Source organism: Centruroides vittatus, unplaced genomic scaffold (assembly GCF_030686945.1).
Source record: "Centruroides vittatus isolate TY-2023 unplaced genomic scaffold, ASM3068694v2 contig_397, whole genome shotgun sequence".
NCBI lineage: Eukaryota > Metazoa > Arthropoda > Arachnida > Scorpiones > Buthidae > Centruroides > Centruroides vittatus.
This window is the reverse complement of record NW_027122212.1, coordinates 1,413,694-1,429,033: the sequence shown is the minus strand read 5'-3', so window position 1 is coordinate 1,429,033 and position 15,340 is coordinate 1,413,694. Positions and strand designations below refer to the sequence as shown.

Below are 15,340 nucleotides of genomic sequence, written 5' to 3'. Positions count from 1 at the left end.
TTTTAGCAACAGGGGACATTTTTCAATACTCAAAAAGTAGTTTTTTAATGGCTGATACATTTTTAAAACCCTTTCCAAGGCAGGCATAAAAGCAAGCCATCTAGTTTTGCTATAGCCGAGCATTTGTTGATATTCCGTTTCAGTTTCGGCGCAAAACTCCTTTAGAGCTTCAAATCGAATCGTGTAAACATAAAAAAATGAATATATCTTCACAATAATGCTTTCGTAATCTAAGGGTAGCCTGTCTGCAGCAGATTTTATTGCATTGTGAATTACATGGGCTCCACATCCAATACCTATCAATGGCTTTTTCAGTGATGATTGCAATTTCGTTAACACATTGTTAGTTCCTCGCCTAGCCGCACCTCCGAAATTGACGTTGGCATTGTCTCCGCAAAATGCCACGACTTTTGCTGTCAAATTATTATCTGTCAACACTTGGTTTAAATAATCGACAATGATGTCATAAGTCTCGCTTGGTTGGTCTTGGAGATCTAAAATTTGTACTTGCACACCTACGTAAGGTTGAAAAAAGCGCACTAGAATAGGGTATATTTTCTTGTTACCGTGGTTTGAAGCGTCGTTTAGTATTGTAATACAATTGGACTTATCAAGATCATCTTTTAATTCTTTCATTGCTGTAGTCGTCAAAACATTTACTACAATAGCTTCTGATTTCGTACGCGCGCATGTAAATTTGGGATCAAAACATGATTGAATTAATTTCGACGCACAATCATTAGAGTGAAAACTGTGGTTTTCTTGTATCGTGTGATAAGCCCAGACGCCTTCTGCCGCGGCGATATCCAAATTCTTTAAAGTTGGTGCGTCCGATTTCTTGAAAAAGGTTAACATCGAAGAACTCGAATCGGCGGTACGATCGGCATTTTTATGTTTTTCAGACTTTAAATGCTGTTCAATATCACTGGCACCACCATGGGAAACGCTAAATTCTGTAGGACACTTTTCACATCTGACATCTGAGGGAGTATTTATTTGCTTGATAAACGGATATTTTGCTTGTAAGTTAACATTGAACGTACACTTGCTTTTCGGCATTTTAACTTATGATTCCAAAACAAAAGAAGTTTAAGTTATTTACTAGGTACACGAGCATCAAACAACAACAAAACAAATATCGAAAAGTGGGCGAACGAAAAATCTGCCAAACAATTAGTCAACAAAGCGCGAGCGATGACGTCTTCGCCGCTCTCGGCTATCGTCGCGTCAACCGACGACGCGGTTTGCTCTCGCACACCGATCGCGTCCGGCCGCCGGCGCGACGGCCATCCGGCCGGCTCGACTACTCAAATTTTCGCGCGGTGTCAGAAAACGGGACAATTTTGCGTCCCAGAGTTCATTTCGGGGACACCGGGACTCGTAACTCTAAAAAGGGACAGTCCCGTTCAAAACGGGACGTCTGGTCACGTTAAGTATACCCCTACCATGAATTAATAACTAGTGACGTTCAGCACATGGAGGCCTGCCGACGGCTCCCCTCCGGGAGGTCAGTCGGAAGCACGAACAGTGGGAACGGCCGCCATGTTTGCTGCCATAAGTAACATTAACCGAAATGGCGATCTCGCGATGATCGGAAGTCGCGTCGCTCTCTTTGCTCTCGTATTGCGTGTTTAACGCTCCGGAAGATGACCGTAGTCCGACGTCACGGTTTGCGGACTTTACCGCAAGATGGCAATACTAGCAACTACGGTGCCGTCTGCATGAGAGCATTAGAAAAGTATGGTAACTTAAAAAGTGTGATAACTTTTTTTATTTTTTGTCTCCGGTATAAAAATAGCGTACCGTTGAACTCGTCTCGGTCCCGAGAGTTCAAATATATAATCAAAGTCCTGACATTCCATAAATGGTAATCTATAGTACACCCTTTTTTGTAACTTAAGCAGCTTATTGTAACTTATAAAATTAAAATTGCTATTATTATTTACTCCAATTAAACAAAGACACTGCACAAAAAGTTTACTTTTATGAAAACTAACAAGTAAGAACTGTAACTTACAATAAGTCTTGCAGCTACACATAAAACACAACTTACGAGTATAAAAATCCAAACCGGCTAAAAACTAAAAAGTAGATATAAATTCAAAATATATATAAATGGTTTGCTGTATATTAGCTAATACGACGATTTTAGTCTCTGTAATCCAAAATTATTCTCGGTAGACAAATCTCACAGCAATTTTATTGGCAAATTAAATTTATTTTGTAAAGACTACATCAAATGCATTTCGGGCTGGTCTAATATTTTCCAGTCCCTCTTCAGTGAAGAACCGTTGGTGGTAATTACAATGATATTTCCATGGGTAGGGGTGGTAAACTTTGCACACATTTATAGGAATCAAGTTTAAGAAACTTTTCCACACACGTGTATACTAAACATACTAAAACCACCCAATTATTAAAAAATTTTTGACAAACAATTGTATAGATAATTCTAAAGCACTACAAATTTTTGACATCATTAACATCAGTATACTACAATCAACACTTCACAACAGTAATCAAGTGATGACGTCTTAATACATATCCATTTATTTTATCCCAGCGCCATCTATCAGATTATACCAGCTATAATTTATTTCCATCCCTTTTGACTGATTTATTAAATTATTATTATTTTGTTTTCTAATTTCTATATGTTCTTTAGATCACTTGATTACTGTTGTGAAGTGTTGATTGTAGTATACTGATGTTAATGATGTCAAAAATTTGTAGTGCTTTAGAATTATCTATACAATTGTTTGTCAAAAATTTTTTAATAATTGGGTGGTTTTAGTATGTTTAGTATACACGTGTGTGGAAAAGTTTCTTAAACTTGATTCCTATAAATGTGTGCAAAGTTTACCACCCCTACCCATGGAAATATCATTGTAATTACCACCAACGGTTCTTCACTGAAGAGGGACTGGAAAATATTAGACCAGCCCGAAATGCATTTGATGTAGTCTTTACAAAATAAATTTAATTTGCCAATAAAATTGCTGTGAGATTTGTCTACCGAGAATAATTTTGGATTACAGAGACTAAAATCGTCATATTAGATATAAATTAATTAAAAGTAACTTCTACCAAAAAAGTATTCTATTCATTGTTATACAGTGTTTAGTCTTAATATTTGTCATACTACAAAAGTTTATCTGTTAAATATACAGTACTTTTAACATTACATGTTTCAGATATACCATTAATTTAAGAATCTCCTATAGTGAGAACTACTTTAAAAACACTAAAATTATGGTTTAACACTTAAACTTACCTGACATATCATTAAACGTTAGCTGTTCTTCACATTCTTCATAGCTGTGTTTTTGAATACAGTGCTGTCTTAATATTTAAATGTTTTTTTTTCTATTTTAGAGTAATAGGCATATGCGATTAAGAGAATTACTTCGGCATCATTCAAACGAAGCATCTCATTGTGATGACGCTTCCAATGCCTCGTAAGAGTACTGTAGTACCTGTTCAGCACCTTTGTATATGGCATGGTTAGAAATGTTAACCAGAGATATGCCACCTTTTTTACTGATTAGAGGAAACCAAACAAGTGTGTTAACTTTTTACTCATAGAAATTCATTATATTGATTTCATTTTTTTTCTATTCATTAATATTTATTAATTATTAGTTTAATTGATGTTTTAAATCTAAATATTGATGAAAGCATCAAATTGAAGAGGGAAAATAACCTCGTCTTGAAATTTTTGTTAGTAAAAAAAAGACATCAAATTGAGAATGAAACTGAAGTTGTTACTGTGTAACAAATGAGTTAAAATGTCTTCCAAATACCCATTAAAATATAGATACAGTCGAGTCCGCATAAGTCGACACCATCGGTTAAGTAGTCAATTTTCTGTGGTCCCGGCCGACTTATATAAGCATTAATATTAAAAAACTCCGGTTTACTTGACACCGTTTAAGTCGTCACCACTGGATAAGTCGACATACTTTTGCCGTCCCACACTCCGATAAGTCGTCACCCCCTCCTGAAACAATGGATTCACTCCGCATGTGTGGTGCAAACTCATTTTTTTCAGGAGGGGGAGTCGATTTATTTATTAATATATAATTAATATATTTAATAATATTAATAATTAATATTATTAATCTTATATATAAAATTCTTGTGTCACAATGTTAGTTACCTTACTCCTCCGAAACGGCTTTACCGATTTTTACCAAATTTCATATGCATATTCAGTAGGTCTGAGAATCGGCTACTATCTATTTTTCATACCCCTACACCATTTCCCCCTTTCAAAAATATATTTATATATGGATTAAGGCTTTTATGTCCAACAGATGGCGCTAACTTCCGACGACCTAAGTTTGCTTTTCTGTCAGGCATTCTGCTTTTCTGTGAGAATGGACTGAAGCAGATCATTTTCTATCTATCTATATAAATAAAATATAACGTTCGTTTGTTCCTACCGATTCCTTTGAAATTTTGACACAACGTTGCATTCGAATACGCACGTGTTTTTATATAATATACATGTCGAAATTCCCCCCAGTGGGGGGAGATGGACGGGATTAAGGCTTACCGTGAAGAACTCGGCTTCTGGTATACTATTTTACATGCGGTTTTTTGCGTTTTTAATTGCGTTTTAATAGGTTACGTCAACAGAATATACACTAAAAAGGGATTTTTCGATATTCCCCAGCGGGAAAAGTGACGGGATTAAGACTTACTGTGAAGAACTCGGCTTTTATTATACTATTTTAGATGCGTTTTTGATTGCGTTTTAATAGGGTACGTCAAGAGAATGTACACTAAGAAGGGATTTTTTGAAATTCCCCCACGGGGGAAGTGTTATACATTTATAATAGATACATTTTGAGCCACAACAACGCGTGGCCGGGTCAGCTAGTATATATACATATTAATAAAAATGCCTTAACATTTTATGTATTTTTATGTATAAAATAATAATAGATAAACAAAAAGAAAATATACAATCTGCATCAACGTCACACCAGAATCCAATTTTTCATTTTCTCATGCCAGAGGCGTTAAGAATCCTTAGACCAGTCATTCTTAACAGGGAGGCCGCGGCTCCCTGGGGTCCATTAGAAGTTTGCCGGAGGCTGCCAAATTATGCAAAATTTCCTTCAGAATATAATAAAAAGAAAATTGATGTATAACCGAATATCGTATTGAAAAGTGAAATAAGAAAGATAAAGTTTTCCTATTTAGTTTTTTTTTATTTATTTTTTATTTCTTCTTACATACAACTTTGTTGGTACAGAAGAAATAAATGCAAATATGCTACTTACACCGCAATATTTACTTCTTTTATTCCAAAGCAATTCTAAGAAACTATTAATGCTTGGAATTTTAAAAATAATTATGAAAAATAGTAGGCTTAGTAGTAGGCTTTAAAAATTTAAATATTTTTGCAAAAGATATGCAAAATCTTTACCACAAGTTGTCGGTGTTTTAGTTTTAGTTTAGTTTTAGCATCGACTTTGGATCGATTTATCGACATATTAATTTTTAACAAAAAATAAGAAACAAGTTTTCGTGTTTAATTGTGAAGTTTGAATGTTATTTAAATAGACAATGAAATAATAAAGTTATGATTTACATTTATTATATAAAAAAAATAAAGCAATAATTAGAAAAATCAATTTATTATAGATAATTTAACACATATAAATTATTATTTAAAAAATGGGGGTCACAAAAAAATTATGAAATATTTGGTGGGCCGCGAGTATGAAAAGGTTAATAAATCGCTCTATCGCCGCTAAAACGCCATACCATCGGGTTTTGGAATCCAGAAATAAATGCAAATTTTTGCATTTTCCTGGTGCATGTTCCTGTTGAACGTATTGTGGTAAGATGCTATTCTTTAAAGGTGATTTGCGAAAATATTTGCATTGTTTCTAACCTTATTGATGATTTGAGAAGAGAGAATTTCTTTACCTACAGTGTCGTGCAATTGAAATGAAATATCTATATCGAAAGGACCTTCGACAAAACGCTCACACAAAACACTTTCAATATCAATACTACAATTAAAGTCTTCTTCATCTTCAGTTTGAATTTCTTCAGAAAGAGGGACTGCTAGTGAATTTGTAGAGAGAACATCACACACCGCTAAGTGAATTCCGTGTGCATAACATAATTAATACTCACATTCGATCGGTCTTCCAAATTTCACCATTGCAGCCGCATCACAAGTAACACAAGCCACCGCGTGTTTTTCTAAAGACATGTGAAATTTCTTTAACTTTTGATAACTTGGACAGGCGTTTCTGCAGGTAGAACATTAGAAATATTCCCCATTCCTAAGTTGCAAATTGTTCCGTCACTTTTGTGTATGTTTATATGTAACTATCGGCGATTGTTTGGTGAAGTGTATTCATCCAAGGATAAACTAAGCCTCGATCCTGCATTTGTTTAGCTACCAATTTCGGAACATAATAGTTCTTTTATTTCTTTGTAATGAGAATGGACGAGATCCATTATACGTGACGGAGTTTTTGATAAAGTGTATCCCCCGTCTGTCAATGATTTTCTGACGAACTTGCTTTTTGTAATAGAGTCGACAGAGATGCCATCTAAAGTCGCAAGTTTTGTCACTATTACTTCACCCGTTTCTTAATAAAAGGCTACGTTAAGGTTTGTCGAGAGGCCAGTGGCTGCCTACTAGTTGCTCCAGTTTTCTCAGCTGTGCGCTTAGTACTAGCGCCAGATAATTTGTCAATACGCGGTTGTCCGATAAAACCGCTGGTTGATCAACCGTTACACTTTGTGTTTTACATTCTTTACAAGTTGCAAATTCTTGTTTCAAATCCTTTACAAATTGGCAATATAAAGGAAGTTTGACATGTGCATAATTAAAAATAAACGGACTGCCGATTTATCGGCTATAAGAAGGCTAAATAAATGATTACATACGAATTAATTTGTTTAGAGAAACCCGACCGGTGATAGACGAAAGTATTACGGAACATTCTGTTTCCATACAGAAACAAGGCTTATCGAATCTCGTGGTCTGCGGCGGCGTTTCACTGGAAAGGCCACACAGAGCAGCGCATCAACCGTGGGATAGGCCATTGGTGTAGGTGCTTTTGCAAATATGACCGTGTAACTTCTCCACTGACTCGGCTCCTTATAGTTTCTGTTGTTAAGAGATCACGTTACAATCCGCGAAAAGGTCGTACAATCTACGTACAGTACCTTTGTCCAGAGTACGCGCTTTACTTCCCGCGCTATCTATAATTTTCAGATTCTTACAATTTGGCGGGTTAAAAATCCCTGCCGCCTCGGGCGGGCAGACCACCCGAAAGTGCGCCGTCCAACCCACGGAACGGCCAGCCCCACTGGGAGGGCGGCCCCGGGGTTTTCCTTCTTCTAGGCATAGCTTAGCCGTCGGCCGGCGGATTTGCCAGTGGCAAACGTTTTTAATAACAAAATCTCCCAGGTCTTGTGCCATCGGCTTACCGTAGATACGTTTAAGCCAATTTCGGTCGAAACCCGTCCAATTTGCAAAATACTTCTTTCGGGCGTGTCCGACCCTGCTTTTTACCTATTTAGTCCGAGGTACCGAGGCACTTTTCTCCCACGGTATCCCAACGACGGGAGACCGGGCGGCCCGCGCCGCCACTTTTTCATCGGTCCGAGCCGGCACCTCCCAAAGATCCAGCGGGCACCGTTAATCCTGGTAAGAAAGGTGGAGGGGCGGTGGGCCCATCCGGAAGGGGAAAATGTGGGGAGAACGGCGTTTCTTTCGGTCCCTTCCCGCCAGAGAAGGGAGCGGGTATTTTCCAGAATACGGCGCACTTTTAACCACTTTTGGGAACTTCGGTCCTTCCCGCCGAATGCGTTTGCAAAGAAGAAGAATCCCACCCCACACGAAAGAACTCCTCCGGTCGGAAGTGGCGGACCGTGGTTAAATACTTTTATATTATTAATTATTATAAAATAATAAAAGAATTTTCGGGACATAGACGACTTTTATAAAAAGAATATTGTAAATGCTAACTGGCAATTACTTATTGTGACACGGTCTCGTGCCGGGCTGCAATTTTTAATCGTTTTAATTTAAAATATACGCTCTCCACCTTAAATTAGTAGTGACTCGCCTCGTACCTCGTACTTCTCCAGTTAGCAACGGAATCGTGCCAGTCGTCTATCAGACTCTAACTCCCTTTCGAGAGAAATTTTTGAATGGAAATAACGTGACTTCCTGTTGGCGTGGGACGTTCTTATGTAGTCAATCGGAGCCTCCCGCTCTTAACCTTTCCGTATCTGGTCTCGATTTTCCTCTACCTGAATCCGTTCTGCAGATTAAAGGCGATGGGAATTTATAGGTCTACAGTTTAAAAAAAAAAAAAAAAAAAAAATTGCAGCCCAATCGCGAAGAACTCGGTCCAGTCCGGTCTCTCCTCGGATACCTTTTCCGGTCGGAGAGGTCCGCACGCGCGGATCGGAGGCCGGTTCCGTTCTTTCCCTCCTTACGCGCTCAAAACGACGGAAAGTAAAAGGTCCGCGGAGAATTCGTCCGCCGCACAGTGGGGTCGTGAGACGATTCTAACTAGTGAAATACATTTTTATTATAAAAATTTTTTTCATTATTCTTCCGAAGCCCTTTGTATCGACTCTGTTGTGCACTGCCATCCAAACCCCACTCGTAAACGTTGGTAATATTTTTCAAATTACATTTATCTAGAAAAACTATTTAATACATCTGTTAGAGTGATAAAAAGACGTTCTGTCGTTAGGTCCAGTTAAGCTCGAAGTTTGATATCGGTTTTATCTTCTGTAATAGTAGCAGCAGCATCTGATGACTTTCTTTGCTTTCTTAATGCTGTGGTAGGATGGATAAATATTATCACTTTATATATTATGTTGTATTCATGGTCGATTATATGCTTTTTTCAATCTCGTGGCTGGTTTTGGAGATTGCATATTACTTTTTACTACGTCATCTGCTTCTCTTTTTCCAGATAATCTTAATTTTACCTCAGCAGCATAAGTAATATCCTTGAACTTTCATCATCAATGATTTCTTGAACTTTTCTCATTTTTGCTCTCGGTACAGTTTTCGAAAAATTCTTTTTGGGACGTCCCATAATTTGTTATTGTGGTGTTGCACGGCTCGCATTAATTTGTGGCAAATCGACATTTTCGATAATTATCTAATCCTCGAGCCATAAATTCTTTTTTGTTCAAAAATGTTGATATTTCGATTAACTTCCATCTTTGACTTAAACCGATGGAAAAAGACAAATGATTTGACGTAACTTATTTTTCACAACTTTATTGGATTTGTTAAATTAAACTTTCCTTTGATGTAGTGTACGATAATATTTAGTAATTTGGATGACCCGCTTATCATTTTATCTTTTTCTAAAGTTCTCTCCTGCTAACTACGAGTCAACGCCCCGTGAAACAAAAAATGCTTACACATCAAAATCCGCGCGTTTTCGCACACAAATAGCTGTTAGACATAATTAGGAAACCTTCAAAAATCCGGACAAAATGGAATTAAAACGTAAGAAGACATAGGAAAAAATATGCAAAAGTTTTAACGTTCTACTTATTTAATAAAGTAAAGTGTAAAAATTCCTTGGGTTTGAGATTATTTCGTATAAAATCTTATCATTGACTATTATTAAAAAATATACATATTAAAATATACACCTTGGCAATTACTATCCATCTTAATTTTCGATAAAAACACTCAAAACAGCCAGCGAAACAACTATTCGAAACAAGTCCGAAAACGACCTGATACTTTTCTTTTGTTGCTTAACAAAACCACGACGCTTATTTTAAAAATTATTGATAGTAATCGAATCGCTGGAATGTTGTTTCATAAGTCATAAATGTGTAAGAGACATTTTCAGTTATGCATTTTTTGACTTTTGTCCTCCTAGTTCTTTACTATGACCTACTATGCGCCGGGGAAAGAAGCCCGATCCCGTTTTCGGTTAAATACCCGTGGAATCCATTTAGCAAATTTGGTCTCCAGTGCCGCGGGATAAACCTGTATTTCTAGCCGTCGATCGGGAGGATCCGACGTCCTCCTTCCGTTCTTTCCGGTGAGAGATAACTTTGGCCGCTTTTCCTCCCCGTGGGTAAAGAACCCACCCCTTCGGCCCAATCGGCCGGTCCTCAGTCTGTCCCCGAGTCGTCGGGTCCGTTACCGGAAATTGCGTAAAGATTTCGTTTTGGGTCGGACTTCCGTCTCGGCCCTTCCGACTTTACGTACCGCCACGAAAAATCTGGCGAATTTCTAGAAAAACTTAACAGGATTAAAGTATTTAACCGGGCGTCTTTGCTTCGTTCACAATTAACTTTATTGCTTTTTTAAATACATGAGGATTTGTAGGATACATTCTGTAATGACGTCTCCGAGTATACCTTAGGTTCTACTCAACAAAAGTATCGGTTAGTGCGCGGTATCTATTGGAGTGCGGTGGGCCCCGTCACGCGGGTGGGCGGAGTCCGGTATATCCATTTGGGATGGTTTGTAGGCTCATGTCCGCCTCCACCCTTTCTTTTTGGAGGTCAGCGTTTAAAGGGAAGTGCCCAAGACCGGCCGCCGAGGAAACAAAATGGCGGAGGGCGGAGCCCGCTTCGTTCGTCTCTCCCACTTTAAACCAGGCAGAAATTGATATTGCATTGGCCGTACACTTTACCGTAGTCGCGGGCTTCTACTACGCGTTTAGTGTAAATTCTGGGCACGACGAATTTTCGCGTCAATTGCAATTTGTCGGCCAGTCTCAGGGAGGCGGGATTGGCGTCTATGGCCATCATTATCAATCCCTTTTCCCCGGCGGCCGGAAACGTCTCCACCATTCGGCGTAACAGAACCTCGGCTATTTCCGGACAGTCGGCGTACAGAGGACCCACCATAGTCAGTCCTCCGATGTCGGCCTTCAGGCAACCGTAACCACCCACCTCTCGACCCTTCAGGGCCACCAGGGCCACGGAGTTAGATTCCCTCACCAGGCTTCGTACCAGAACCCGTCGATCGTAACCCGCCACCCGTCGGTCGTAGTCGATCACCGCCTCCTCGTAGTCGTCGTCCACGGCTCTGATTTCCACCCCCTCCACCTGGATGGGCAGCTGTTCTACCTCCACCCGCGACGTTTCGCAGACGACGGTTTGATGCGGGGATGTGTGAACGAATCCCGCTCTGTCTCTGTAAGTCTCCAGATGTTCGGGCACCGAGTTCAGGAAAAGGTTGGTGTCGGCCACGTGCTCCATGGCCCTCTTCCAAACTTTGATGCCTATCTTTTTCCCTTGGTGAGCGGGTTTGACCGCGTACAGACCCACGCAGGCCAGATCGGGGTTATTGACGACCGCCGCACACGTGCCCACCACTTCACCTGCGAGAAACATTTAATTATTATTCGCTTCTCGTCGGGTTACCTACAAACTTATACTTATTCCGCACAAAGAATCTTAATTAAGCCATCGATAACGCTCCGAGTCCTCTCCTCGTACTAATCCGCAACAAAAATCTACAATTTCCTCACAAATTGATATTTCTCGAATTAATTAATACGTTTAAAAAAGAAAGGAAATATCGCTTTCCCATTTTACTATTTTTATTCTTGTTTTTTCTTTCTTTCTCTCAATTTATTCGTATTTATAAAAATAGATCTCTGTTATACCGGAGAATACTTTACTTAACGTTCGAGAGTTTTTCCCATAAAATAACAAAGCATTTACATTTCGTAATTAACTGCGTTCATTCGTACCGGCTCGAATTTTCTTTAACCTATTTTAAGATTTACTTTATTCGTTACGCAAAACAGTATAAAGCTCCCCAAAACCCGTTAATGATAATTAGGCTAATTATTCACTTAATTTGAATAAAATGTCACAATAATTTTAAAGTAAATTTCCGGTAAAATCGATAGCTAAAAACACCGTAATTTGTGAAACATGGGAGAAAAATAACGTCGGTGGGTGGGTCCGACTGGGCTTAAATCTCCACTAAAATCGGCCGATCCGGCCTTATTTTCTTCCGTTTCCAGAGAGAATTTTGTCCGATCGGTCGAAACACCACTCGATTAATTATTATAATTCAAACGGTTGGAAAACAAATAACTTTAGCTCGGGAACCGCGCTTTTAATTTGCACGCGGGAGTAAACCGGAAGAGTAATTTGTCGTTAAGGTAAAACCCAACCTTCCCTGGCAATCGACTAGTCTTACATTTAAACGATTCGACGTTGATAAATAATTAAAATTTGCAAAGGAATTTATCCAAACTAAATCCTATTAAGAATAAATTTGCGCTCCCGATCCTAATTATCACGTTTTATCTTAAATTACGAATTTGTCATGGTTAAAATCCTAAAAAGTGATTAATCCCAACGTTTTCCTAATTTCCTCTTCCTTTCCTTCACGAGTTGGTCGGTTTTTGGATTTGGACCTAGTCGGTCCAAATCCAAAAACCGGCCAACTCGTCGGTGTTACCAGAAATTCGTACGATAAACCAACCGACGGATAAACAAAATCGATATCCCGTAGGGAAAACAATTATTACATCCGTGTCGTCGGTTGTACATTGCGCTAATAACCACGATAATATTTTTATATCGCGGTTTCGCACCTTACGGACCAACTACGAATTACTTCTTAAATAGAAAAACCACGATTTATCTCCATAGTGAAGACAACTCTCATCTTGCGATGCATAAAATACTGGATTTTATCCTATTGTTGGTTTCGAATATGCACAAATTCCCAGGTTCAATCCAGAATAAATATACTGTATATTACGGGATGTAGTCGAGGTAAAAATATACCGGGGAAGACTCGGAGAAACAAAATTATCCACGTTATACGTCGTTAGAATTTAAAAATGGCAGGAAGAGAAAGAGAAGCCAAGGAAAAAGGAGAAAGAAAAATGAAGAGGGAAAGAACAAAAAAATATTTGTGGCCTGCGAGGCTTAAATGATTTTGTGTTTCTTTTTCGCTGTTTATTAATGTATTAAGCTTAAAGGGCATTGGCGAAATTTATAAGGTTAACCTAAGTTATACTTTAATTTAGCCTATATATCCTATAAATTTAAACAATAAATGTTTGTATAAATCTAAACAATATTATGATTAATGCTTCTTGCCCTTTGTTATAAATATTGTAGAAAACGTTTACCAGAACCCTAGTTTATTTAAGGACTTGTTATATCAAGAAGTTCACACCTATTGTAATTTAGTGGTAAAATAATTTATAAACTAGGAAAAGTTTTTGTAACCTTCTGCCGAAGAGGAACGGCAGTCCGAAATGCCGTAAAACTAGGGTACGGATTCGTGTTACGATAAATATTTGAATAACGATTGTCGTCCTCTAGTTTTTTGCGCGCACTTCACGAGATAATAAATCCTTAAATAAAGTAAGATTCTGGTAAACGTTTTCTACAATATCTAAGCATTATAATAAGAGAAAACGAAGCAAAAAACATCAAATATCACCAGTTAAATTTAATTGATTTATTTAAATTAATGTAAGCAATTATTTTTTCGAAGTGTGTCTTAAATTTGAAGTTAATCGCCGTCGGTCAGTACCCATGGAAATACACCAATCCGGTAATTTTTAATGGTACATTCTAGGGAATTTTTAATTTACCAGAGAAATAATTCTTCTGGTATAGTAGATTAGCCTAAAAGTTAAAAATCGGTTTAGGAAATTTGCATAAAATAAAATGTGAAATGATATGGGCTAGAGAAGGGAAACGTCAATAAAGAAGTAATTAGATTTAAAAGAGTTCCCGTTTCCCGTTTTATTTGATTATCGAAATCAACGGAGGCAGATGCGCTTCCTGCTTCGTTTCATCCGACAGCTGTCGGCTCTCGTTAGCTTTCGCCGGGACCGTCCAGGCTAAATATTACGTGTACTGTACCCATCCCACCAGTTACAACAGTCTACAGTTGTATATTTAATAGTGCTGCGAAGCTTGGTTTGCCCTTTACGCATCCGTTCCGTATACTTTTTAAATATTCTTTAATTAACTCCCTGTTTACCAGTCGGAATATTCCCACCGGTTGATCGTAACAGGTTTTTCTCCTCCTTTTTCTACCAGTTATTTTACTTAACCTAAAGGGAAAGGACAAAGGCGGAACAGTAGTAGTAGAATCGCAGAAAAACTTATCGACCTACAAAATAAAAATGCGGAATAACGGATTTTGTGCGCAGAATTGTGGGATTGCGAAAACGCCCAATCAATCAATAACGCGGGGTTTGCATTAAAAATATGCAGTAGAGTTTTTTAGCGGGCGAACTAAGTAGGGAGGTAAAGCGAAAGAGACCGAGAGTAAGACGGAAGCCAGAAGAGAGTAAGAAAGAAGAAATGGGTTTACCGTCGTCGAGGAGGGCGACGTAGAATCCTCGGGGGTCGAAGCTGCGGAAGGTGTAGAGGGACTGGCTGCCTTCCGACAGTCCCACTTCTCTCCAAACGGAAAGGGCCGCCGGGATGTCTTCCTCCGTCATCAGACGTACCTCCGCCATGGCTCGTGCACTCCGACTGGCGATCCCGTTCGCCCGTCGATCTAATTACGTAACGCCAAGGACGACTCTTCTCCAATTTCGCTTTCGGCATTCCTCTTCCTCTTCCCCACGGCCTGCCTTCTCCCGCCCCGGCCCGTCCACCTCTAACACACGTTTGCTCCGTCGGCTTGGGCTGCCGACTACCAAAAATATGGCTTAAAGAGACGGGCCGTTGGCTTAAAATGCTTCGTTGTGAGAACAACAAACCGTATTATCCGCCACTCGACCTCGGTCGGCCGATGCCGTTCTTTTCTCCGACATTTCGCACGCTTTCTACCAAACTTATCCAATTAAATTAACTTGTATTTAGCATTTTAAAAGCTTTTCTTTAAATTATATTCGAAATTTACTAACCGATATTTCGGTCCTTAATAAATATACTTTTTGTGACTTACTCCGGTGTAATTTTTAAAGAATAAATTAACATGCAAATATAATACTGTACTACTGTATTTTTATATATTTTAAGTTTATTTTTGTATATTGCCCTGGTTAATAAATAAAATATTATAAAAAGGCGTTTTGTCCAACCCTTTTTGACCCAATACAACTAGAAACATTCGTTTTGTTTTTTTTTCTGGGGAAGATATTACAACTTTTTATTAGAGTCTACGTATGTGTAATAAATTAATGCACAATTATGTATATAATTGCTTTATCTATAAAAGTACACGTAACTTAGTTCCTTTAATAGCGATAGATTTAATATGATTACAAATTGCCGGATTAAATCTAAACGAAGTTAAGCGAGTGTGGATTTTAATAAAGGCGTAATTAATTTAAAATATCGATTTTCGGAGATAAAATGC

General features: G+C 38.4%; 1 protein-coding gene across 1 annotated transcript; it reads right to left on the bottom strand.

The window, feature by feature from the left end:
• Window positions 1-10,305: 10,305 nt before the first annotated feature.
• LOC136976155 (uncharacterized) lies at window positions 10,306-14,703 on the bottom strand. The gene is made up of 2 exons (XM_067271366.1): window positions 14,345-14,703; window positions 10,306-11,363 (listed from the first exon to the last, which is right to left on the bottom strand). The coding sequence occupies exons 1-2, from the start codon at window positions 14,490-14,492 to the stop codon at window positions 10,627-10,629; spliced, it is 885 nt and encodes a 294-aa protein (XP_067127467.1). The 5' UTR covers window positions 14,493-14,703; the 3' UTR covers window positions 10,306-10,626.
• Between the last annotated feature and the right edge of the window lie 637 nt (window positions 14,704-15,340).